The 27,326-nt window shown below is 53.2% G+C and overlaps 1 protein-coding gene across 1 annotated transcript in view; it reads right to left on the bottom strand.

Moving 5' to 3' along the window:
- VDR (vitamin D receptor) overlaps positions 1–27,326 on the bottom strand; it is a 58,482-nt gene that overhangs the window by 20,937 nt on the left and 10,219 nt on the right. Inside the window, exons 2-4 of the mRNA XM_084879271.1 lie at positions 15,814–15,894; positions 12,626–12,773; positions 2,028–2,158 (exon numbers count right to left, since the gene is read on the bottom strand). Of these exons, the coding sequence (XP_084735397.1) occupies positions 2,028–2,158; positions 12,626–12,771 (277 nt within the window). The 5' untranslated portion in view covers positions 12,772–12,773; positions 15,814–15,894. The remainder of the gene's footprint in view (positions 1–2,027; positions 2,159–12,625; positions 12,774–15,813; positions 15,895–27,326) is intronic.

Genomic DNA, 27,326 nt, shown 5'->3' with positions numbered 1-27,326 from the left:
CCCAGCTGGGCCAAGTTTTCTATTTTAAGTGGAGCTCTGGGGCCCATCCCTAACTCAGTGCAGCTCCCGGCACTGGCATCTAGAGAGAGGTGGGCATGGGCCACACTGGGCACACAGCAGAACCAGGGACACGGGTTCCATTGGGGAGGACTGAGGCGAGGGCTGGCATGTCTGAGGCACACAGCTGATTGGGAGCAGGGTAGTATGGCCACATGGTGCTCCCGGGCAGGGGTCCCCTCACCCACTCAAGGTCTGCTCCTCACTATGGCTGCAATGCCCTCCGTGGGGCTCCAGAGGGATCGAGGAGGGGACTCCGAGTTGGAGTCGAGTCTCAACCTGATTTCTGACTCCAATCCTGATAGCTTTACCTACTGGGGCTCAGAGGATTTCTTGCTGTTAATCAGCTCCTTCCCCTGAGACACAAGAGAGGGGCCTCCTGGATACCAGTGAGGCCGGCCCTGACCGGAACTCCTGCGGCAAAGCCTTACTGAATCCCAGGGTGGTACTCTGTGCTGCCGCCGGTTGGCTGGAGCCATAGAACCGGGTCTCCCTATCCCTGGAGGCTGCGCACACACTCCGGGGGGCGGGAGGGAGGATGGAGCAGGGGCTGCGGATGCACCTGGTTGGTGTTAAGCACCGGCTCACACGGAGCAGGCCCACTGAGCCAGCGCGTGAGAAGCCCAAGAGGCACCCAGGCCTGCAGCCTGCACGCTCCAGGATAAACACGGGAGCCGGGCGGGGCAGGGGCCTGGGCACGGAACCATGAGCATGTCGGGGCCTGCAGGCTCTCGTGGGGGCGAGGAGGAACAGGGCCTGGAAACTCCTTCCAGCGCTGCCAGTGTTGTCTGGGGAGCTGGGATCGGGAGTGAGGGGCTGAGACCTGCCAGTAGGGACCCTGTTGTCAAGGCCTGAGGAGGGGCCCCAGGTGAGGGCCTCCACTCTGCCTGTTTCTCAACAACGGAGATTGGTTTTTCCCATTCCTTCAGCCCTGTACTGTGACTTCTCCTCTTGTTCCAGATACGTCTTCCTTATACCTGCTCCCCCCACCCCCCAAATAAACAGTCCCATAGCCCGGAGGGCCTCCAGGGGTGCCCGTGTCTGAGCGCCCCTGCCTCCCCAACCTCCTCAGGCCTATGGCCTAGAGGGCCTAGGCCCTGTCCCTGGGTCGAGTGCAGGTTGCAGGCAAGAGTGAGCAAGTGGCAAAGCGGGGGCTGAATGTGAGGGCACCCATGCCCAGGCCAGCTCAGTGCCCTTGCCTTGAGCCCCCGAAGGTGCTGGTTAGCCCCTCCCAGGATCTACTGAATTCAGTGTCTGCTCTGGTTACCAAGTAACTGGTACCAGAGCTCAGATGCAAAGTCCAGGGGTCAGGACATCTGAAACTGTCCTACCGATCCGCTCCTCCCGCCCCAGGGCTGGACACAATGTCCTGTAGGATTGCTCCTCTTTCTCTGTCTGGATCTAGAGGGTCATCGGAGAGTCCGGTGCTTCCCCTCACAGAAGCTTTCCCCCCACTGTCCCCTGGGCACCAGCTCTCAGATCTGCTCCCAGGGCCAGAGAGGCTGGAAGGCTGGGGGCGGAGGGGGGGGGGCGCGGACCCAGATGCCAGCCAGGCTCTGAACATTCATTCTCCTCACCCCTCTTCCCCGCCCCAAGCACAGCAGGCCCCTTTCCCAAAGGCCACAGCACCCTGGGGTCCTTGAGCCTCGTTCTTTGCCCTCGGATCCAGGGAGCTGTGAGCACAGTGATGACATCTTGGAGGAAGACTGGCCTGGGAGCTCAGGAAGGCAGTGCCCTGCCTCTCCCTCCCACCAGCCTCACCGGAGGGCTCCTCCTGGCCTCCAAGACCCATTCACACAGAGGCTCTCACCCTGGCGGTTTGGCCACCCTCCCCAGGCTGTGGCCCCAGATGCCAGGATGCCAGCAGCTCCGGGGAAAGGCGGGCACACCTCTCTGGCCAAACCAGCAGCCAGAGATCCCTTCTGGCCCCAGTCCTATCCCAACCCCCTCCCCGGCCCCTGGACACTCACACTCCTTCATCATGCCGATGTCCACGCAGCGCTTGAGCCGGCAGGCCTGGCAGTGGCGGCGGTTGTCCTTGGTGATGCGGCAGTCCCCGTTGAAGGGACAGGTGAACAGCGCCTTCCGCTTCATGCTGCGTCTGCCGAGAGAGGACACGCCCCCCACTGGGTCACCCACCTTCCAGCGCCTCAGTCCCGGCTGCTGTGACAGCAGGAACCTGCCCACAAGGCCCCGGATGTCTATTTCTCCCCGGAAGGACCGGGCCACTCTCAGTGACCTCCCCCCCACCCCACGTGGCAGCCGAGCCCTCCTCCTCCCTGTCTGCTCTGCTCCCACCACTGCTTCATCTACTTCCACAGCACTCTACCCCTCACTCTTCCTGTGAATTACACAGGAAATATACGAGTAAAGAAAATTTAAATACTGAAATCTGCAAAATAGCCCTCACTCCTTTTACAGAGCCAGTTTTGAGAGATGAGGATGCTAGTCTCGGCCTTTTCTTCCTAGAATCCAGAGATCTGGAAGGCTGGGGTAGGGCCTCCCCGATCCAGGGAGAGACGTGTGCACAGGCGCAGAGAGAAGGGACGGGAGGCCCAACCATAGCTCTAAACATCCACATAATCTGTCCAGAAAGAGAAGGGGCCAGGTCAGCGGGGGGTATGGGGGAAGCCCTGAGGTCTGGCTTTGGTTTTCTGAAAAGCGAGGAGACAAAGGTTCTGTAAGAACAGAAAACTGTCAAAGGTTCTCGGCTAGGAAGCCAACACCCACCTGGTCTCCACTGTAAACGTGTGTCTCTGTGTGCAAACTCACTTTCCTGGTTCCGCTTCCTCTCCTGCTGCCCACCATCCCACAGGGGAGGCTGCACTAAGGCCACCTTCTGAGAGGCCTCCCACACCTGTGTCTTACAGGCTCGCCCCTTCTCACCCCTACACTCCAGCCCCTGCCCCAGCAAGGAGGAGGCCCCACTTTCCCCCCGGGGCAGGTGGCGGGAGTTAGCCGGGAGAGAGGATGGCAGGATCATTTTCTCCCAGAGTAGCATCCTCTGAGGCGCTAAGCCTTAGAACTGAAGGCCCAGGCCTGCCCTTCTTTTCCCGGAGAGGAGCTGATGACATCATCTTCCCCAGAAGTCACACGCTCATGTTTCTTGGTGAAAAGTGACTCACTGTTCCCATTCACTAGAATGTACAGGGGATTCAGGAGGAACACAATCAGTTGACATGGACACATGGGGGCCAAGCCAACCTGACCCTAGAGAGAGGGGAGAAGAGACCAGAGGACCAGTCCCTAAGGCCCTCAGGGGCCCAGAGGCTGTTAGTGCACCCCCTTGTTTCATGGAGGGGACCACTGATGTAAAGAAACTCATCAGTGAGGCGATTCAGCAAGAAGTGAAGGCTCCCAAGTTGGAATCCCTAGGGATGTGGTGCTCAGCGTTTAGCTTCCTGGATGGAAGGTGCTATTTCACCCCCAGAAACTCTATGTGCTCCATGAAGCTGAGCCCACAGGCAAGGGGCTCCAAGCAGCTGACCCTTGAGCACAGTCAAGGTGAAGGACAACCCAGCAGTCCAGGAAGTAGCTGTTGTTGCTTTTGGCATCGGCCCCTGTCCTTCCTGTCACAACCCTCATTACCTGAGGACAACCAGACCGGCTATGCAGCTGGTCTGGGCTATGGGGGTGGTCTAGCCCCGAGCCCAGGCCACCCAAGGCTGTGCCCTGCCCCTGCGGTGACTACCCAGACAAACACTGTATAGCAGGCATTTACCCACCTTTACGGAAATACTTGAGCTCCCATTCCTCCCAGCAGCTTTCCAGGGGGACAGGAGAGTGTGGAAGTACCCTGGGCACTGTGAGGGCTACCCCGAATGATATGCTATCATCACTACAGGTCCCTCTTACTCCTTTTCACTTTGCAGTTCTCAAGGCTCCACTTGTTACCACAAATGCTCAAGCCCCCAGAATGCCTCTAGAGCTGACCCTCAGGTGTGTCTGGCGCAGCATGGTTGTTTGCTGGGACACAGGTCCCACGGGCTCCAAGTCCTAGCTCTTCTCCTGCCGACTAAGGACACTTCCACACTTGTGGCTGTCACCTAGCCCATGCCCACGAGGAGTCAGGGCAGCCAGCCTGGACAGGCCTGGCTCTGTGCTCTGTCCTGGAGATGCACACCCTGCCCTGCCTTCTTTCCAACGCTGATTGCCTGTGAGCTGGCTCAGTTTTGAGAAATGAGAGCCTCGTGTTTCCATGGGAGCCTGCAGCCTTTGCTGCTCTGAGCCTGGACCCTGTCATCCTCTGGACGGTTGGCAATTATACCCCAGTTCAGGAAGGGGATAGGGGCGGTGCAACAGGGCTAAATATAGACACCGTTTCTAGAAAGTCAGGGGTGAGGGAGGACATGGGCCAAATCTCATGCCAGAGAGCAGTTCATTGAGGCACGAGAGACAAGAGCTCACAAAAGCATTAAGTGCCTGGGGCAGGGGTCCTCAAACTTTTTAAAGTGGGGGCCAGATCACGGTCCCTCAGAGAGCTGGAGGGCCGGACTATATGAACTACTAATTCCTACTGTAACACTTCGGCTGCGCTCACTGCCCAAAAAACCTGGCGGGCAGGATCAGACTCCTCTGCGGGCCGCATGTGGCCCGCGGGCCGTAGTTTGAAGACCCCTGGCCTGGGGCTTGGGGACAGCAGGGTCCTTTGCCAGGAGGTGACCCTGCCAGCAGAGACACAACTTATAAAACCTGAGCCTGGGGCCAAGCACCAGCTCTGGGCTTTGTCTCTGCTGCTGCTCTGAGTGTCACAGAAATCTCAGAACCTGGTCTGGATACAGAGGCCAGGTGGCTATGGTTCCGACAGGAAGGACCAATGTGGTCGGTCTGGCAGGTGGAACCTACATGGCTGTTTGTATGTGGTGGCATCAAAGCGTTCTCAGCAGGTGATTTTAAAAAATCAACTTTAACAGAAGGTAGGTTAAGAACGTAGTAAAGAGCACAGGCCATTTTACTGGAAGGCAGTTTGGAAATATCTACACCATGTAAAAGGCACAGAGTCTTTAACACAGTAAATCTACTTCCCGGAATTCATCCTGTGGGCAATTCAGCCCATGGGCCCCATGATACGTGCAGAGGGTGGTTCCCGCGGCCCTGAGAAGCCGAGGACGGAGCCTAGATGCCCAGCAGGGAGGCCTGGTCACGGAGGCCGAGTGCAGCATACGGAAGGAGGTGGCTGTGGGCAGGACACAGGAGGAATGCTGGGACGGGAACAAGCTTGAAGAAGCGTTCCTCGCCAGCTAAAAGCAAGACACAGAACAGAGAAAAGGATATACAGGCCCCTCACCCAATTGTATATAACTAATCTGAGCTGGTAACAGTGACAGCTTCTGGGGAGGAGACAGGGGCCTGAGAACTGGGCTGAGAAGGAGACTTACTTTTTCACTAATGTCCTTTTGAACTGTTTGCATCTTAAAAAAAACCCAAAAAACAAAAAACATATGCAGGGGTTTGTTTTTTTTAATTTAATTTAATTTAATTTAATTTAATTTTATTTTATTTTTAAAAAATATTTTTTATTGATTTTGTACAGAGAGGAGGAGAGAGAGACAGAGAGCCAGAAACATCGATGAGAGAGAATCATCGATCAGCTGCCTCCTGCACACCCCCTACTGGGGATATGCCCGCAACCAAGGTACATGCCCTCGACCGGAATCGAACCCGGGACCCTTCAGTCCCCAAGCCAACGCTCTATCCATTGAGCCAAACCGGTCCCGACATGGGGTTTGTTTTTTTTAAACCAAAAAATCTACCACCCATTATAACTATGTAATAATTTAAAAAGAAGCACAGGTGATTTTTATTTAAGGGGAGAAATGGTATTTTTTCATTGTTTGGCTAAAAAAATGCACACTGACAGGGCAGCTTAGGTCTAAAAACTAACTTTATTTAAATTTTTGGATAAAGCCTCCTCCCAACTTTGAAATGTACAATGAAGAATACCTGCAATTTAGTTTATGTAGCATATGTAACTATTCAATGATTTAGAACATCATGAAAAATATGAACATTTCCTGTGGAAATGCTATAAGAACATATATTTCCGTTTATTATCCTGTTTTTAGTGGACACCAGTTGGACGCAGAGCAACGGTGTTTATAAGGTTGAATTTTTAAAGTATCTGATCGCAAGGACTGTGACGCTAAAAATGTTAACTAAGAGATCACTGAAATTTATCTCCCCTCTTGCTCAAGTTCTTTGTAGTGGGAGTTCATTAAAATTTGGTTATTAATGTTCCCCTCCCTCCCAAAAAAATCCTATCTAATAAAAGAGTAATATGCAAATTGACCATCACTCCAACACACAATATGGCTGCCCCCATGTGGACACAAGATGGGCAGTTAAGGATGACCAGGCTGGTGGAGTAGGGCAGTTGGGGGGCACCAGGCCTGCAGGGGAGGACAGTTAGGGGCAACCAGGCCTACAGGGGAGGGTAGTTGGGGATGACCAGGCTGGCAAGGGAGGGCAGTTAGGGTTTACCAGGCCAGCAGGGAAGGGCAGTTGGGGGTGACCAGGCCTGCAGGGGAGGGCAATTAGGGGCAACCAGGCCAGCAGCGAAACAGGCATCTATCGAGCTGGCAGGGGAGTGGTTATGGACAATCAGGCAGGCAGGCAAGTGAGCAGTTGGGAACCAACAGTCCTGGATTGTGAGAGGGATGTTCGACTGGGATCGGGCCTAAGCAGGCAGTTGGACATCCCTCTAGGGGTCCGAGATTAGAGAAGGTGCAGATTGAGGGACAACCGCCTCCCATGCATGAATTTCATGCATTGGGCCTCTAGTAAATAAATAAAATAAAAGAAGGAAAGCTTTGGTTAGATTGATCTGTTTGGGTTTAAATCCTGATACACAACCCTGGAGACATTTCTTAATCTCCCCAGCCCCAGTTTTCACATCTGTAAAATGAAAGCAACTATACAAAGAGGGTGTAAGGATGAAGTAAAGGATTCAGGACCAGACACCAAGTACACACTCACTCAAGGGCAGGGAGAGGCAGGGGAGGGAGAGCTGCCAGCGGCTGCAGAAGGCGGTATTGCACCATCCTCGAGAGAACCTGGGAACTGGGAGCCAACACCAGGGCTCTGCAGGCAGCGGAGGCTCAAACACGCTGCTGCTTTTCATGTTGCTGCTCCTGATGTCTTAGACCCGCAGCCCTTGTGGGAGTTACAGCGACGGTTGTCCAGTTTCCCTGAGCACCAGCCAGTTTCCACGGAGCCTCTGACTGAAGTAAAGGTCACTTAGAGCCTCCTGACCCAGCCCTTCCTTTTTCACACCTGATCGTTAACTCCCGTGCAGGCACCTTTTCTCAGAGATCCCCGCGGACACGTCACAGTCACGGGCATCCCAGGGGCCATGATAGAGGAGAGAAAAAGATCACCTGTTCTCAGAAACTAAGACACTGAAAAAGGAAATACTCATTGTTGCTCACTGAGAGCTTCTCATGCCAGTCCTTCACAAATTATCTCCAAGGCTCTCAACACCCTTCCAGAATAGGGATTATCCCCATTTTCCAGGTAATAAGACAGGGCCCAAGTGACATCACTCGCTTCATGTCACACAGCTAGTAAGTGTGATAGCTGGGATTAGAGTCAAGTTCTGTTGGATTCCAAAGCCTCTGGGCTTCTTACATAAGATGGTCCTTATCATGAATCTCCCAGAGCTCAGTCGCAGAGAGAGCAGCCATCAAAAACATGCCCCCAACAGCCCAAGAGCGTGTTTGAAGGACTCCTCTGGACTCACAGGCCGTGGGACAGAGGCATAGCCAAGCTGTGCGGCTTGGACGTGTGGGGTAACATCTGGCCGCTCTCTCTGCCGGCCCCACATTACCCTAGCGCAGAGTGGACTCATGCCAGTGCGCCCTGAGGGGAGTGCCGAGTTCCTAAAGAAACAATACACTGGCCAAACAGAAAGGTAAGGTCTTCCTCACCTCTTTCCCCCGGCCTTCCCTGACCGCTCCAGCAATCTTCCCTTTCCAAGCACTCTGGCCTTCTCTGCCCAAGCGTCCAGCATCGCTCTGAGCCCATCCACAGAGAAAGTGCCCGCCCCACCCCTGTTCTCTTCCATTCACCCTCCTGAGCGGCTGTGGCAGGAGGCCAGTGCCACGCTGACCCGGACAAAGTTCTCCCGGCTGCACCGGCTTCTTGGTGACTCATTCACCAGTGCCCATTGAAGGGCCTGTGTGGCCGCTCCTCCCCTCCTCTCTACTGATTTACCCCATTGACATGGAAGCACTTGGAGTTTTAAGTCATTGGACACCTGCCCCATGTCTCTGCTTCCCCCTTCACATCACAACTTCTACACATTTCACCTGGGAAAACTTCCTGAAAGCATGCTTCTTGTGTTCCTGCATCCTCACCAGCCTTCCCTTTGCCCTCCTGCACTCTACCAGGTCCCTACCTGACAAGGCCCCTGAGAACTTCAGGGCTAGCCATTGAGGAGGCATTTCTTCACATTGCCTTTGTTCACTTGGCCCTTTGCAACATACAGTTTCACGGTGTTCCGATTAAGGAGAGATTATCGGGAAAGATGAAGACAAGATGGAGAGGCAAACAGTGACCTGCTTCCCAGGCTTGCCTTCCAGGACATCCTCTTAAACTTCACCATAACCTTCATTCTCTCTATCAAGGGATCCGTTTGGTTTTCTTCTCTGTCCTTTACACCATTCCCTTTACATGAGAGCCTCGACAGAGCCTTTCCTGACCAGAGATTCATGCACCCCCATAGGTCATCCACTACACAATATACTTTGCAGGACACCCACATATTTCCCCTCTGGCCCTTACTGTGCTCTGGTTGTTAACAGATAGCCAAGACAGAAAAGGATGAATTATGTAAATCCAGTCCATTCTTGTTTTTCGAGATAGTTACAGTCTATAAAGTCAACTCTAACACTGAATTAGGGAATACTGAACCACTGCTTCCCGAGGAAATACAGGATTAGCCTGTGAGCCTACAATCACAATGTTTTTGTCAACTGATCAATACATAACCTTGTTTTGTGTGTGTTTTCTGTTTAAAGACACCTTATTTAATATACACTGAGTGGCCAGATTGTTATGATCTCTGAACGCATAATAATCTGGCTACTCAGTGTATATTCTATATAATAAAAGGCTAATATGCAAATTGTCCCCTAGATCAGGAGTTTGACCAGCAGGCAGGCTGGCCAACTGCCCATGTCTCCTCTCCCTGGCCAGGTTGGCTAGACCCCACCCATGCACAAATTCATGCACAGGGCCTCTAATATATATACACACACACACTGAGTGGCCAGAATATCATACGTTACAGATAGTAATAATCTGGCCACTCAGTGTATATGCTGTCGGTTTGTTAATATTGAACTGTGGGAGCAGGTGCCAGCTGTGTGAACAAAGCATATATAACATGTATTTTCGTTGTAAAGCACTTCACAGCTCTTTCGCACTTGGGAATACTTGGCAGCACTTCACAACAGGCCTGGGGGCCATCTGAAAGAGTGAAATCACCAGCACAAAGCACAAAGCACACATATGCAAGACACTTGTCATGAAGTAGAATGCAAAAAGGACACTTGTTCAGCACAAGAACTGAACAGAAGGCAGAAGAACGTGGCCCTCAGCTGGGAATGTGTGCATTGGAAGAACCAAACTTTTTACCATTCCACACATGCCCACAAATGACCACAGAATTGCTAGTATTGATTTTGAGGTTATAGTAAATTCTAACAGATGAGCAAATTTGCAAATACAGAATATTTTTTATAATGAGGATCAATTCTGAGTGTGTGTGTGTGTTTATCAAACAAAACTCAAATCAAACCCCAACAGAGATGTTGATGCTTCAGACAGCGCAGACACACTCAGTCATCAAGTCAGGGACAGTAAAGATATAAGCAGACCGAGGACAAGGTAACAAGATAACAGACCCAGAGCCATCCATGTCGCCACAGACCAACAGTGTGGTTGTGTTGCCTGTGGACACACTTTGCTACCATATCCCACCCTTAGCTTCTCTCTCCAAGATTCCTTAGAGTACATTCCTGGCTCATGGACAAAACCCCTGCCTGCAAGTCCTGGCATTATGGACAGCATGCTGCTTTTGTCTAGTTCAAATTGTTGTTCAAGAATCCCTTGTCACTTTTGTCTGTGAAATCCTAATCCCAGTGTCAGTGGTGGCTACCGTCTTTGTCCATTTTGTCATCTCCCACACTTGGCCCCTGGCATGAGAGAACCCATCCTCCCTCCACCCAGATGGTCACCCAGTCTTCTTCTTTTTTCTTTTTTTCTTTTTCAAATATACTTTATTGATTTTTTACAGAGAGGAAGGGAGAAGGATAGAGAATTAGAAACATCAATGAGAGAGAAACATCGACCAGGTGCCTCCTGCACACCTCCCATTGGGGATGTGCCCACAATCAAGGTGCATGCCCTTGACCGGAATCAAACCTGGGACCCCTCAGTCCACAGGTCGACACTCTATCCACTGAGCCAAACTGGTCAGGGTGCCTCACCCAGTCTTGTCCCAAGGATTCAGAGCCTGCAGGTGTGTCTGAGGGCAGCAAGCACAGATGCACAGAGATTCGAGCTACTCTAGTGAAGAACTGACCTCCAACATGCCATAATCCAATTAGCAGCCACCTAAAGGTCCTATCTTCCAGAGCTGAACCCAGTAGTAGGTGGCTGGGAAGAAGGAGACTTGGGGTGGCGTCCATAATTAATCAAACAGCCCCAAGAACTGTCGCAGACCTTTGGTGAGATGCGACGTAAGGCGGTGGGTCTCCATGTTAGTAGCTCCTGCCCAATGTCTGGATCATAGGTGCTCATTAAAATCTGATGAGGGAATGAATGAGTGAAAGAAAGCACAAAAGGAGGGTGGCTGGCTGGAGAAACTCTTGTTTATTTTATTAGGGAGGGGTTCTACTAAGAACGTCAGTGTTGACCCATGATGCTAAAAAATAATATACTTCTCTTGAACTTTATGTTTTTTTCAAAGCACTTTTATATATATATATATATATATATATATATATATATATATATATATATATATATATATATATATAAAATCTGGTTAATCCTCAGATTAACTGTAGATAGGAGAGGGATTAGATATTAATGTACCCTGTGGTTTGGTTGAAGTAACTGTAACATAGAAAAGTCAAGAGATTTGAGCAAGAACATACAGTTAACGAATGGCCTGGCCAGCTACACAGCTCACACATTTCTGACTGGTTTCGGGATAGGAAGCAGACCCTAATGTGCGCCCAGACTCCCCCCTGATCCCTCATTCCCAGCTCCTCATCCCCAGACCCTCGCGGGGAAGGCTCCTGGTACCCTCCGCCCGGGCTCTGGAAGGCCCACCCTGAAGGAAGTGCAAGCTTCAAGCCAGAGGAAGAGAGACGTGGCAAAAAAGTCAGAGCCAGCGATGCTGCTGGTCTGGTTCCCCAAGCTGGCGAGCAGGCTGCCGGGAAGCCAAGCGGGCATCCCGTGCCAGGCCAAACAGGCAATTAGCACCCACAGAAACCCCGCTGCCCAGCGATTACTCAAGGCAATGAAACTCCAGGCCTGCTGGTTCCCGGGACAGAGGGCAGGTGAGCCTGGGGCCCGTGTTCATAGAGAGCCCGGGAGCCCCTGAGCCAGCGGGGATCCACACAGGTCCCGAGCCCCTGATTCGCTCTGTCCTCCAAGCCGAGAGCCCTGCACGCCAGGGAGCCAGGCTGACCTCCGTGTCCTTGTTTTGGGCTCGGTTGGCTCTTTCCTCCTTTGGTGGCTGCAGCCCTGCCCTTCCCTTTGCCTACCTCCACTCAAGACTCCTGCGTAGAGCTCCTTTCCGGATACCTTCCTCAGGTTTCTCTCCCTCCAATATATGCCCAGAGCCAGTTCCTCACGGCTCCCAGTCTCACAGTTCATCACGCTCCCATCCTCCTTTCCTGGCTTTGGATGGGAACCTCCTTCATTCCCTTACCGGCACTTTCCTCATCCAGATCCCTTTGGCAATGCTGCGCTCACAGAGAAGGAGAAGAGGCAGCTGGCAGAGAAGCTGGCGCTGGCCAAACGTTACACCGCTGACACTGCCTGGGCATTCTGAGGCCGGCTTCCCAACCCGGGACAAGCAAGCCGCAGGGGAAGGAAGATGCGGGCACAGATCAGCTGTGGAGGTCCGGCCAGGGGTGCAGTTTCCCTCGTTCCAAGAAATAGTTTGATTTGGATGGGAGGGCAAGCTCTGAGGTCAAGGTCTTGGGCTTCTCCCAAGGACGTGCCTGCCTCGTGGATTAGAAAGCTGTTAATGTCAACTGGGGAGGAAGCTCACTGGGAAGGACAGACACGGGGGTCAGTGCAGAGTGCTGTGGGTCAAGGGGACCTGCACAGTGACCTCGAGAAGGCATTTCTCTGGGAGGGTCAGAGGGCACAGATGGAGTGAGGAGAAGAGTGGGAGGAGATACCCTTACCAAGACCCTGCGGCTCCCAGTGGCCGTGAGAACTGGCACGTGCCGTGGGCACGGCGAGGAAGGAGACGCGGAAAGGCAGGGGTTTTGTTCACGGGAAATCTTGCTTCGTCTCCTCCTTCCTGCCCTCAGGGAGGACTCACCGGAAGAAGCCTTTGCAGCCTTCACAGGTCATGGCGTTGAAGTGAAAGCCCGTGGCCCGGTCTCCGCACACCCCGCAGATCCGAGGCACGTTCCGGTCGAAGTCGCCGGGGTCCGGCAGGGAGGTGCTGGCCGCCATCGCCTCCATCCCTGCGGGAACAGCGGCAGGGTGTGGCCAGAGCCAGGGTCAGTGCCGGGGCCAGCGGGCATCCTTGGCACCCTCTGCCCCCATCTCCCGGGAGCTCTGTGGAGCTGGGAAGCTCCCTGAGGCCTGAGCAGGATTCCTTTGGTGCCCTCACTGCGTGACTCTCCACACCCCAGCTTACCCACCTGGTCAGGAGCAGGAGCAGAGCTCCCTCTCCCAAGCAGTAAACCTGTGGGGGGCGCTGTGGTGAAGGTGCTCACAGCCTGGGTGCAAAGGCTGCCTCTGCCACTTGCCAGCTGGGCTACCCTGAGTGAAGTGATTAGCTTCTTTGTGCGTCACTGTCCTTGTCCAAAGAATGGAGTTTTACTCCAAAGGATGAGAGGAAGGACTATATGAATGAACATATATGTGCACCACTGGCGTCAGCTCCCCTGGCATCAGCAGCAGGTCAGAGGCCTCTGTGTTGCCCAGTGCCCAGTGCCCCCTTCAGGAGAAAGGGAGAGGACTAATAGCCTTAGACCTCACATGCAGTGAGGACCTCTCATCCCCTCGGTTCCTGAAGGTGAGGGAATAAAGGACTGACACCCAAATCTGGGCCCTTGCCACTCCTGTCCCAGTTCCTCACAGCCATCCGGCCCAGGGCCCACGGGCCTCGTGCCCCTGCTGCTCTGTACCAAGGTAATCAAGCCTTTCCCCTCTTCTCTCCCTCCCCCACACTGTATAAATTTAGCACATTCTTTTCAACGTCCGTCTGAGTAATGTGAGTCATATACAAAGAACCGATTTTGTTTTCAGAGATGGCTTTTATAAAGAAAACATCATCATCTAGAGATGGATTTCAAACTTGAGAAAAGGGGGAAAGAGATAGAAGGAACAAACTATAATAGTTCAGAGAAATCCTTTTCAGGAAGCAGCTGACGTAACTCTCCAATTAGGCACCCTGGGTCCTTGGCTCCACCTGCTGCCTCTGAACACGGTCAGCCTCAGAGCTGCTTCTGGGGTACCCCAGGCCTCCCTAAAATGAGTTCAGACCCTGCTGCCTCCCATCCTTGCAAGGGTCATCACAGGTGTAAGTGGCCCCTTGGCCCCACAATAAGAGGGTCCCTCAGATCAGAAGAAAAATAAGAGAGAAAGCCAGTCACGAGGGGGTAAGCCCCCTTCTCCCTCCCACCCATGTTCTTTCACCCCGAGGTGAGAGCGGTAGATTCTGGGGGCCCTTGAAGGCTCGGAGCTTCTTTTCCATGACCAGGCACATGCTCCCTGGGCCAGGGTTTGACACATCAAAGCCCATGAGAGTTTTATATCATTTCATCTTCATATCACCCCAATGCGGGAAGTGCTATTATCACTCTTTACACATGAGGCCCAGAGAAGCCCAAACCTTGAGGTTTCTCTAGCAACTATGATTACAAAATGTTTTTAAGTTCCACAAAGAGCTTCAAGCCAAGGGAAAGAAGTGGGACGGATAAGGATACAGGATGTCAGTCCCAAAGGCACAGAGCAGCCCTGACCGCAGACAGGTGTGGTAGGCCCCCTGACTTTCTCCTTCAGCTCCGCTTTTCCTGGGAACTTTAACGTAATAATAGTGACACAGTACCTTTCCCTGCTGTGGCTAGATTGACGCTTGCTCAACTGTAATGTTTATATATACTGAGGGGGGAGGGGAGAGAGAGAGAGAGAGAGAGAGAGAGAGAGAGAGAGAGAGAGAGAGAGAGAGAGAGAGAGAGAGAGAAACACTTTAAAAAAGAACAAGGCAGCAGCAGCCCTGGCTGGTGTGGCTCACTGTGTCGAGTGTGATCCTGTGCACCAAGAAGTTGCAGGTTTTGATTCCTGGTCAGAGCACATGCTTGGGTTGCAGGCTCAGTCCCCATAGGCGGGGATGTTGTGTTCTCACATCGATGTTTTTCTGTTTCCCACTCCCTTCCTCTCTCTCTAAAAATCAATAAACAATTTTAAAAAAAGAGAATAAAGCTATGATTAACAGAAATCTTTGAGGGGGTGAAAGGGGCACGGGAAAGGGCATGTGGAGGCATTATGTAGTAGCCACAATCTATTTCTTCGAGTGGTAAGTATATGGGATCTTATTATTAAAACACTGTCTTATGTTTTATATGCTTATCTGTATATATAAAACATTTCACAAGTTTAAAACAATTTAAAAATGAAAGAAAAAGGGACTGTGGGTCTGTCAAGCGTGTCCATAGAATCCACTTCAAGTCGAGGCTGGCTCCTGGGCTACCAGGTCTCACACACACCCCTAACATTTGGGCAGGGATCCCGGAGGCCCAATCTTACTGCAGGACAACGGGAGAAACTGTCTAGGAGGCCTGTGGCTTAACCCCAGGTCGGCTGGGATGTCGCAACTCCCTGTCACCATGACGTGGCCACAGAGTCTGCATCATCCAAGAGCCCAAACATCTGGTGGAAAAGAGAAGTCAGATGTGGGGGTGGGGAAACGTCAGTCAACCCCGTGTAAGAAATGCTCGGCATCACATGGGCTCATTAGGAGATGTTACCGTACAAGAGGGCTGGGGAACGTGACATCAGCAAGACTCCTGGCAGGGGCTCTGGGTGAGGCAGGCCAGAGGGCTGGGCCCGGCAGCCAGCGGCTTCCCGAGAAAAGCACCATTTTCTTTTCGGGTGAGCTGTGAGAAAATGCAGCCCTGCATGGAGTATTTTGCTGATGCCAGGAAGCCAGAGTCAGGGACCAGAGTCCAGAGGTGGAAAAGAGGCCTAGGCAGCTATGGCTGGGGGCCTGGCAGTCTCACGAATGGCACACAGGCAGAGACTGGCGGGCAGGAGAGAGAAAGAGGAGCTGCGAGCAGGAGAGGAGACGTCACCATGCTGGGTGGTCCCCAGGGTCCCAGCCTGGGAGGCAGCCAGCCCCTCCCTCTGAGCCCCCACAACCACTCCGCCAGGTCTCTGGGCCTCAGCTGCGGGCCGCTTCGGATTCTGCTGACACAGGACCAGCCCGCATGTGCGAAGCCCAGCACTCCCCATGGCCCACCCTGCCCCGGGAAGCGGGAAGTCAGGGTGAGCACCCACCTGGAGGAGCAGGGGGCAGGTAAGGCGAGTCCAGGGCTGCCCTTCTGTGAGGTCTTGCAGACACTTCTGACCGAAAGGGCTCTGAAAGGAAAGGAGAGGGCACATTTTATTGACAGCTCAGCGCTGGCCTCGCAGCCGGGCCTCTGAGGAGCCCAACAGGCCGCTGACAGAGGCTCTTCCCAGGGACTGAGACCTGACGGAAGTTACTTGTTGAGGGCAGGCCTGCTGTGTCACAGCGGCAGGGGTGAGGGGGCAGGAGCCAGACAGCACGGCCCTCCCTGGGGCTGGCAGAAGCAAGGAGCAGCGAGGCAGTGGAAGCTGGAGGTTCCTCCCTGGCACAGAGGGTGTCCGGGGGAGGGGGGCTTCTTTATAAGGGGGCACTCCTGCTCCAGGGCTCTCACCCAGGCGTGAGGGGTGTTCGGAGAAGTGGAGCCCCGGGGTGGCCTGGAGGATACCCCATGTCAGACACAGGGGAGCTGAGGGGACCTGGGGGCCGGCCCAGGGCCTGGCCAGCGTCAATGACAGGTGTCTGGGATCTCCTGTCTGTGGAGACTGGGTGTAGGCGGCACAGTGCTGCAAGGGTTAAATCCAGCTGCGCACTCGCAAACAGGATGTTTTCTGCCACTTTTAGCTCTTCCCCAGACAGTTTCTTAACTCCCCCGGCCTCAGCGGCCTCAGCGAGGGCTGAAGGTGACGCTGCTGCCCAGTCTCTGGGTTTTAGTGGCGTGATGGGTCACCAAGGTGGGGCTGGCAGAATTTCACCCTCCCCACTTCCATCCACATCCAGCCCCGCTTATCCACCCGTAGACGCGCGCACACACACCACACACCACACACCCTCCCCTCACTGATGCCAACAGGAGGTGGCTGGGGAGATGAGAGATATGCAGGTGTCTGACCCTGCAGCCTGGTGATAGCCTTCCAGATGGGGGAGGCTCAGACCCCCAGCTTTGGTCTCCCTGCCTCCTAGTGGCCCAATGAGACAGGGAAGGGGCGTCCAACATCTGGGCCCAGGCCTAAGGCCGCCAGCCCACGGAGCCCACTTGCCACCCTCTCGGGCACTGCCAGCCCCCGTGGAACATCCGGGAAGACGCCCGTGAATCATGAACTGAGGTAACCTGGGCCAGGCTGGCCCGCTGCCCGGGACCTTGGGTGGGAGGAGGAGGCATACCTGCGGGGACAGACATGTTGTCACTTTCCCCCAAGCTAAGTTCTCCTTTGCTACTTCTGCTTGTAATGCCCAAGGCCCCAGCTGACCACGCACTTCAGGATTCTACCCTGTGGCCTTGTCCACCCTCCGATGCCCTGCTTGCTCCCACAGGCTGAGGTGAGAGCCCGGTGGGAACAGAAAGGACCCCTGCTCTCCTGCCCTCCACCTCTAAGATGCTCAAAAGTCAGACACGAGATCCAGGTAGACACCACTCCTGAGTTTAAAAAATAAAGTGTATGGAGTACCTACTATGTGCCAGCCTGCTAAGCTCACACACGTACGATCTCACATCAGCTCATAACATCCTGTGAGGTGAGCAGCAGCCCCTTCTACAGATGGCAGCACCAATGTCCAGGGAACTCTGAGTGACCTGCGGTGGGTTCCATGGCCCGGCTAGTGGGGTGCCAGGGGTCACACGAGGACGGGCTGACTGCCTCCTGCTGGCTCCTCCCAGCCCAGCGATAAGCATCAGCACAGACACTATCTCCATGCCAGGCCCTGCTCCAAGTTCTTCACATGCACTCACTCATTGAGTCCTCACAACAACCTCGAGGTGGGTACTGTTACTATTCCGATTTCAGGAGTGGGAAACTGAGGCACAGAGGACTCGACTGTCTCTGGAGCTCAGATATGAACCTAGGCATCTTTGCCTGGAGTCTCTGCCTAGTTGCCTTTCCCAAGGGAAACATCTGTCATTTCCCCAAGCCAAAGCCCTGCACACCTCTCTCTTCCGAGTCAGGGAGCAATGGAAAGAATAATCCCCAAGCCACGAGGGGAAAATGTCTTTTCCTCCCAAAATCACGGCATGGGAGGCCTGAGTCAGGACCTGCATTCTGCCCATCAACTCTCTTCTTCTTCTTTTTCTTCTTCTTCTTCTTCTTCTCCTTTTTTTTTTTTTTTTTTTCTTCAGCATATTTCCCATTGATTTTAGAGAGAGTGGAAGAGAGAGGGAAAGACAGAGAGAAATATTGATGTGAGAGAAACACATTAATTGGTTGCCTCCTGCATGTGCCCTGACCAGGGTCTGGGCCGGGGAGGAGCCTGCAACAGAGGTACATGCCCTTGACCAGAATTGAACCCGAGACCCTTTGGTCCACAGGACAACACTCTATCCACTGAGCCAAACCGGCTAATGCCAACCAGCCCCTCTTATCTGGGAAAATACCATTCCACATACCGGCCTCCCCTCCCCTACAGCTGTGCACTACTGGATGGTCCTTGTCAGAGAGATTATCTTAGGGGCGGCTCTCAGGTCCAAGTGAGTGGAATGCGAGGCAAAGACATGGTAAGGAAAAGGACAAGTGGAAAAACACCTCTTACTACCAGCCCCCTTTGTCACGTCATAACTCCCACCCCCAATTCATGTTCTGAGTACACAGAACGTCCCACTGCTTTTGCTGGGGCTCTCCCCACAGCAACCTCCTCCTGCCTCTGCTTTAGAAATACCCAAAGCCCCGGCACAGAGCCATCGCGAGGCAGAGGGGGTGGAGCTCGGCCCCGCAGAAAGCCCCTGGCTTCCATCCCTCTAGGGTCTGTGTCCCACATCAAACGCCTGCCTGAACCTGACCCCGGGCCTGACCTCGCCTTTGCAAGAAATGCAGAGATAACATGCTTCCTTCCAGTCATCTAAACCAAAACCACCGTCTCTCCAGCACGTCTGCCCATCAGCTCACACGGCAGGTGCCCCATCTTCCAGTGGCTTCTGGGAAATGGGCATCCCAGACCAAGTCTCATCAGGTCAGCCTCGTGGAGTGGTGTCTGCAGGGGGTCCTGGGCAAAGCCCAGGCAAGACAAGGATCAAAGAGCCACTGGGCTCAGGGTCACGCCACCACATTCACTGCGCTCTCCTCGGAGCCCTGAGGGTGGTGCAGCCGTGACTCTGGCAGGACAAGAGGTCTACCTCTCAGAGCTTTGCTGCTCTGAAAATGTGCCACTCCAAGGCCGGAATCCCCATCATGATGAGGTCTAAGACCATCCAGGAGTGAGATTGCCTCACCGAGCTTTCTCCCTGACCCCTAGCAACCAGATGAGTCCCAATGTACAAGCCAGTGCCAGGGAGGCCCGCTCACCCTCCGAGGCTGAGGAGCAGACAGGGCAGGAGGGATGTGGCCCCCAAGGAGCCCCGTGGAGAAGGGAAGCCCAGGAGTGGAGCCTAGCTCAGTGGGCTTGGAACTGGAGTGATCAAAACCGGGCTTTCCAATTGTTGACACGGACACAAGCTCCTCCCCCACGTCTAGAAAGAAATAGAAAGCTACATGATTTCCCAGAAGGGGAGAAAACTCTGCTGCTTCCTAAAATTGGTACAGAGTCAACCACACGTGGGCTCTCTGGAGCAGGCAGGCCCGTGTGGACGCCAGCCACAACTGAACATGTGTGTGCATGCCCTTCCCTCGCAGCTTCTCATTTAATCATCCTTTCAGCTCTGCCCACAGCGAGGTGAACACTGTTTGACCCCCCTTATTCTTTACTTGGCATCTTTTTATGCCACTGTAATATCATGGGCACGGCAATATCATGGCCAGCCAGGGTGATGCCCTTTCTTCCTTCTCCACTAGCCCACACATATACCCACACTCTTTTTCCAGAGCAGGCTCGGCATTGCCTACTTCCCAGAAGAAGCTGAGGGGGAACAGAGCAAACACGAGGGCAAAAAGAGAGGAAGCGTACTATAGAAATAGATATCTCGTCCAACCCATTTCTTACCCCCATTGTCTCTCCAGCTTCTGCATGCACATATTTTAAATATGGGTGATAATGGTTGGAAATTATTTTCTGCAGATTACAATGTCCAAAGGAAAACCAAACATATACCAGTCATCTCAGAACACCTCAAGTTGAGAAGGAAACTTCACACTACCTAGTCTAACCACCTCAATCCCCCCACAACATTCTAGCCAGTTTGCTAGCCTGCACTTGAACATTTTTCCATGTGGAGAATGATCTCCCAGGTCAACCCACTCTCTTTGGGTGGCTCTATGTTTAGAAAGTTCTCCATTATGCTGCTTAGATCACTGGTCCTAGACCAGCTCTTTGCAGCCACCCAAGAGAAACCTAGGAGGACATTCCCACAGGGTCTCTCGAGGAGGGGTCAGCAGGGCCACCACATGGTGCCACTGTGCAAATTATAAGAAGGGGCCCATTTCTCATCTGCTGAAAAATTGTCATAAAGAGGAAAATTGTTATGATGTGAGTGAGGTTGCAGGGGAGAAGCAGAGGAGGCTAGACTGGGCTACATTGAATTTGATTCGACCTCCTAAATTTGCCAGGTGTGATCCTGAGTCCCACAGGGCAGTAAGTAAGGGTGAATGCAGACAGCACCGGCCTCCGTGGCCTTCACCTGGAGAGAATAGTCTTTACCCAAGAAAAAGACGTTGTATGAACAGCTGCATGAGCTCTGCCAAGCCTTCCTGCCCCCTCCGTCTGGGGTTCCATTGTTTCCAGGGTAGCCTGGCCCCAGCACTGAGCTCTGAGACACATAGGAGGTGCACTGGACTATTTAACGGCTGACTGAATGATGGGAAATGAAGTGGCTGATGACTCAGCAGTTGCACAAAGGAGTTTAGCCCTGAAGGTGCTTCTTTTTAAAAATTTAACTTTAGAGAGAGGAAGTGGGGAGGATAGAGAAGAGAGAAACATTGATCTGACAGAGAACATCAGTTGGTTGCCTCCCACACATGCCCCAACTGGGGATTGAAACTGCAATCTCAGTAAGTAACCCGTTTGGGAATAGACAGCACCTTGGAGAACCTTCAAAAAGCCATGGGCTGCCAAAACCGGTTTGGCTCAGTGGATAGAGCGTTGGCCTGTGGACTGAAAGGTCCCGGGTTCGATTCTGGTCAAGGGCATGTATCTTGGTTGCAGGCACATTCCCGGTAGGGGGTGTGAGGGAGGCAGCTGATCGATGTTTCTAACTCTCTATCTCTTTCCCTTCCTCTCTGTAAAAATTCAATAAAATATATTTTTTTTAAAAATAAAATAAATAAAAGTCATGGGCTGAAGCCCCATGTAGCATCAAGGGTTAACAGGTCACTCCAGAGAAATGAGGCTACAAACTCCCACTCTACCAGCCTGGCCACTCCTTGGATGACTTCCTGGAGTCATTCCTTTGTTGCCTCCAGGAGCGGCTCTTGAGAGCACTGGCAGCTTCTTGGAGCGGAGCAGTGTCTCAGACAGGGTCCTAGGAGGCCCCAGGCCATGGAGCAGGAGATACCTAGCTTACTTTGATATATTTCCATTTCTTATCTACAGCAATTATTCCTGCAAGCTGATTTTTTCCAGTGGAAACTCTGCCCTCAGCCTTGTCAACAAGATTTCTGGGTTGATTACTGCTCTCCAGGTAACAGGCAGGCCATGCCCTGTCACCGCTGGAAAGTGTGGGCAGCGGCAGTGGCCAGTGAAGCATGGGGCACCAACCCATTCATAAGCTACAGCCCAATGTCTCTGAAGAAACTGAGGCCACCAGAGGGGAGCGACTTGTCCAAAGCCACACAACGAGGGAAAGTGACTCTCCACCTCCACCCTGGCCAAATCCCAAGACCTCTCATCACCAGCCTGAGCAGCTTCCAGGGGGACAGAGTGAGGTGAGAGAGAAATGGGCCATGGGAGGAGAGGGAATTTCATTCTTCAGAGGAGGGGAGTTGTGGGAGGCCATGTAGGAGGCCTCGTGTAGACTGCAGTAGGACCACTCAACACAGCCTCCACCCATACAGGCAACACAGAGAAACAAAGAGGTGAGTGGAGGTCACCCTCGCTTCTGCCTGACCAACTCCAGCTCCCTGCTCTGGCCTCCGGGGCCTAAAGAAATGGACAAATATTTTAAAGCAGGGGTGGGGAACATCCCTCCCGTAGGCTGTATAAGGCCTTCGAAATCATTTGGTCTGGCCCTGGCAAGACATTAGGAGTGACCTAATTAAATGTTTGATTAAATATGGGCTAATTTTTTAAAAATATATATTTCATTGATTTTTTACAGAGAGGAAGAGAGAGGTATAGAGAGTTAGAAACTTCGATGAGAGAGAATCATCGATCAGCTGCCTCCTGCACACCCCCCACTGGGGATGCGCCCGCAACCAAGGTACATGCTCTTGACCAGAATCGAACCTGGGACCTTTCAGTCCGCAGGCCGATGCTCCATCCACTGAGCCAAACCGGTTTCGGCTAGGCTAATTTTTAAGTTGATACTTTTTGTATGGCCTGAGAATATTATAAATATCTAAATGACCCTTGGCAGAAAAAAGGTTCCCCATCCCCATTTTAGAGGGAAGTAGGATACGCCTGACCTGCTCTCTCCTCCTTCTGGGTTGCTTTCCTCAGCTACTGGGATGAGGGTACTTCCCTGGGGTATCAGCTACAGGTGAAAGTTGACAGGGCAGGGAGGCTCTGTGTCCGGTGACTTGGAGAGACCAAGGAATAGAAACCAAGGCAGCCCAGAGGAAGAGCACCAAGAATACAGGGAGAGTGAGGCCAGTCCTCTCCCGGGGAGACCTGAACCCTTGCTGTTGCTGATGCAGCAGACGGCTAATGAAATCTCTCCCCACATAAGACCCAATGGCCTCAGAACAGCAGGAGAAAGCTGCTGCTTTTTCCCAAGAGATTCCCAGCCAGCCCAGTTGTTAGCCCTCTGGGGGCCTCTACCCAGACTAAGCATCCCCCAGCCCAAGTCCACCCTTGATCAGACAGATGGCTTGGAGGCCCGCTCCACCTACAACCTCCCTAGCCAGTCTTCTTTTCCTCGTCTTTCTTCTGGGACCGGAGTGATCTCTGAATCACTCAGACTTTTCCTGTTCTGTATGAAGGACAGTACCCAGCCCCCGGGCCCGCCAGCTCTGAGATACTCAAGATCCTTGGCATCGTATCCCTTGTTTACCTCACAACCAACATGGCCGGCTGACGCCCTTGGTTACCCAACCACCATCCAGCTCTCCTCAACCCACCCCTGAGACATGATAGCACTTCTGTCTCAGGCTATTGCGGGGACCAAGATATCCTGGGTTGCACCCAGCACAGCTCCTGGCACACTGTAGTTTTACATGTTCGCTCATTATGAGAACAATGGCTGTTATACAATGGCTGGTGCGCTGAGGGCCTGGAAAATGAGAAGACTCGCAGGGCCCAAAGAGGTGCTGAGGGGGCGGGACGCCTGCTTTCACCCCAAACGCTCCACCCCAAGCAAACTTTACCCAGAGAGCCACATTTCTGCGGAACTGGGAAGAAACTGACCACCCCGCCCATTGGCTGTGGCTTCCAAAAATCTGGCTGCTCAAGGTGGGGAGAAAAGGATCGTTCTACTGTCTTTCCAACGAGCAGGGTGGCTGAATCACACATCTGGACTTTTCCTCCACAAGGAGGGTAAGGCCAGTGGCTTCTAAGGTGTCACTGATTACTATCCTTTCTCACACTCATCGCCTTTCCCTTCCCTCTGTCGCCCAGCACTGTCTCCTACATCCTATGTCATCTAGAGCTTGTCCTACATCTGTTCTCCTCTTAGTGGGGCCCGAAGCTCAGCAATCCCATCATGTCCCCCTGTTGGTCATCAGGGCAGTGGCACCCCCTCCCCCACCATCTGTGCATGCAGCAGAAGGCAGAGCACTGGGAAAGGCTGCAGTGGGGTGCTGGGGGGGAGGGGGGGTTGGGGGAGTGGGGAAGAGGGCGTGGAACCTGAAGGTGGCAGTGAAGGCTGCAGATGCCCTGGTAGCAGGTGGCCCTGCTGTGGCCCCTAACCTAGACACTGGGCTGGCTGTGGCTCAGTGAGCCTGGACTCCTGGTTGCCTCCAGCTCTTGGAGGCTTTGGGAGGCCACTCACTTATCGTGGGATAGATTCTGAAGCCTCTGTCAGGATCGATAAAGGAACCCGGGTCCTCTGAGACGAGGAGGGCTGGGATAACTCTCTATCAGGCGGCTTCCATCCCGTAAGGGGCTGACGTACCCAAAGGCACCCTCTCTACCTTCTGGGTTGCTAGCCAGGGTAGACACTCCTCACGTATTCATGAAGCTTCTAGGGCTGAGGCCAACAGGGAGGTTCCTGTTCGCCTAGAGAGCAGAGCAGTCACCTCGGGTGACACCAGCTGCTCCTCAGGTCCTGATTAGAAGGGTTCCCCCTCGAGAGCTTTTCCAGAGCTTCTGTATGGTCGGGTTCCAGCATTCTTCTGTGTAGATTTCCTCTGGGGGAAAGCTAGGGAGGGATGGCGGGGGGTGGGGGTGGGGGGGGGTGGGGGGGGGCACAGCATTTCTTCTTGGCCTCACACTGTGGCGGGCATTGGTTCTGGCCTCCGATGCCTTATCCTTGACGGTGACCCTGCCTGGTTTTAAGTACTTGACTTCGTGGCAAGCCCTGTACTAGAAGTCACAGACATGACGGCGAGCCACACACAGACACTGCCCTCTTAACGCGCACTGTGTCCTGGGGGAGGCCAACGGGAGCTACAATTCAGTACAGTCCACGCTGTGGTACAGGTAGGCACAGGTGTGACGAAGCATGCAGGAGAGAGAGCGTCTGGCCTGTGTTGGAAGGTAGAGAAGGTTCTTTAGAGGAGGTGACTTCTCAGCCTCTCCACTGAGACGGGCAGTGGTAAGAAGGGGAACAAGGGTCCCTAGCAGATATGCATGTGCAAAGGCCAAGCAGCAAAAGGGAAAGAGTGTAGTTGAGGCAGAGAAACTAGCTCCATATGGCTGAAGGGGGGGGGGGGGGTGGTATCAGGAAGAGATGAAACAACTGGCCATTTAAATAGGAAGTATATTCTATTCTTTATTCTACTGCATACTTCTAATAAAACCACTGAAAATTGAATAGCAGGAATTTTTAATTATTGTAATAGTATTTTGAAACTGAAGACTTTCAGACTCCATTCAGATCCCCATTTCAACCCGAATCAGCCTTGATGTTGTAAAGTAAATGAAAACAGGCCCCCTCCCATCGGTTTGTTTGGAAAGGACCCCCAAGGTCAGCAAAGCAGCAGCCACCCCTGTAGCTCAGTTAAGGTCCCAGCTGGTACTCACCCAGAACCACCACCCATACCCTCCTTTTTTTGGGGGGGGGGGGGTCGGGGGGGGGGGAGTGGAATCCTTTACCCTGGACCATCAGTAACTGAGCTGGAAGGGAGAAATAGAGGAGAGAGTTCTGGAAAATTCAGTCTAGATGAATAGGGAAAACTGTTTTCTGAGAGAAAATGAAAAGAACAAAAGGTTCAATAAGGCCAGATGTTAGTTGGTGAACTCTCAGCCACACATTGCCAGTTCAATCCATATTTAATGCATCAATCTGTCCAGGGTGGCCAGATATGGTTGCTGGGCACAGGGAGACCCAAGTTACCCACAGCCAACTGATCCCAAACCCAACTCCACCCATCCCCAGGGCCCACTCCTCTCTCCTGGTCAGCAAGGTCACTTCCTCGTTTCCAGGAATCGCTCTAAGGAAGAGCATCAGCCACAAACACACGATGGCCACAAACAACGTGCAGCATGGACATGTGTGGGAAGTCCCCTGCACGTGTGGGCACATGCCAGCCCACACTCTGAGTCAGGGTGTCCACACGCACTGCTGGCTGACGTAACACAAGCCCAGCCTTCCCCTCAGAGCGACCACAGAAGGTACCCTTTTGTTGTAATGTTTCGGGTCAAAACGTCCTAATCTGTCAGGAGGATTCTTTCTCAGGGCCACCAAGTGGTAGGAAATAGCTCCCTTTGTGGTAGCCCATGCACTCCCTCCAAGCTATCACCCCCCTCCCCAGCCCTATCCATTGGCCATCTTCCTCTTCCTTGTTTTTCTTTGGTGCCCAGGGGCAAAGATGGCACCGATTTGCTACACAGAGCAGCATTCAAGGCTGCCTCAGGAGGCGCTAAACCAGGGTCTCCAGAGGAACGACCTCTTTCCTTCCTCAGCAGTCAGCTGGCTGCCCCCTCTCCCCTGGCTGCCCCCCACCCCGCCCCTGGCTGCCCACCTGGGCCTCTGTACTGGGTAACAGACAACCTACTCCCTTCACACAACTCTTTCCAGCAAAGGCGAGCATCCCCCGGGAAGGAAGGGATGTGATGCACCAGCTCATAGCCTGCGCCCAGCGAAGGAGCTGTGAGTGAAACTCCGCTCCGGCTGGCTGGGCAGGCTCCTCTCTGTCAGCTGGAGCTGCTGCCGTCAGGCAGCCTGATGGGTAGGGAGGAGGCCAGGGCTGTGGCCCATCCCCACCCAGAGGGGAAAGGTGACCGGCCCCTCCACCCACCACTTCCCCTTTGCTCCGCCACCTCTTACTTTTCCCAGAACTCCCCCCGCTGACCTGAAAAACAACTCTGCCGCCAGGTTCTTCGGGGATTGAAGTTTAACAGAGACAAAAATAATTCCCTAGTGAGCTATTTTCTGCTCAGCTTTGGGAAACAATAGCTCAGGGTGACAGGCGGTAGGGTAGGCATGGGAGAAGGCTGGCCACTGGCCATGCAGAGTCAGTTTAGGGGTTCCCCCTCACCCCCCATGTCTACCCCACACTTGCCCTGGATCGGGATTTTCAGGGAGGAGGGGACCTTAGCCAGGGGCTCAGGCCCATCTGCCCCACCTCGCTCCACCTGTGGGCCCCAGGTGAGGAGTGAGGGCGGCAGGTGGGGAAAGGCTGGTGGAAGCCACACCCATCTGCCCACCTCATGGGACTGTTGTATTAGCAGAGATGAAATACTGGAAGTGTGTTATAAAAATTGCTATAACCCATAAAAATGTTACTCAATCAGTTTACGATTATTCTCCCAGGTATTTATGAGGAGGAGGAGGACCAGATTCAGGAGTAGAGGCTGTGAGAGAACACGCTGAAGTACTCCACGGAGCATGACCCTCGGTGGCAGCGTGAGGTCCTCACTGCCAGGAGGGCCCAAAGTGCAGATCATACGTGATAAGCGCCATTCGTTGCCTACCAAGCCCTCCAGAACATTCCTGTTTTTAAAAAATACTTAGAGACCCTTTCCTTACTCTTAGTTTCTGTTTGGTTTCTCCATTAAGAATTTTCTTTTTAATAATTGCTAGAAAAATATTTATTAGAAACAACTGACTGGGAAAACAGAGTAGGGGAGGGAAGAGAGAAGGAGGGAGAGAGGATTCGTTCGTGGAATATCATCAGACTGAAAGATTTCATTCTATCTCTCAGAAAAACCCTCACTCTGCCTTAAAAGGTATCCATGGAGAGTGCTCTGTCATGCCTTTAGTGAGAAATCCTATATAAACAAGGACTTTCCCGGTCCCGTTCTATGGAACAGGCACCTGTTAAAGGGAAGAATCGGCCAGGGCACACACTGGAGGCCTGCAGGGGAGTGTCCTGTGTGCCGCCCCGCC

Source organism: Pipistrellus hanaki (assembly GCF_964339955.1).
Source record: "Pipistrellus hanaki genome assembly, chromosome: 3".
NCBI classification, from domain to species: domain Eukaryota; kingdom Metazoa; phylum Chordata; class Mammalia; order Chiroptera; family Vespertilionidae; genus Pipistrellus; species Pipistrellus hanaki.
Note: the sequence above shows the minus strand (reverse complement) of the source record. Positions and strands in the feature narration are given on the sequence as shown.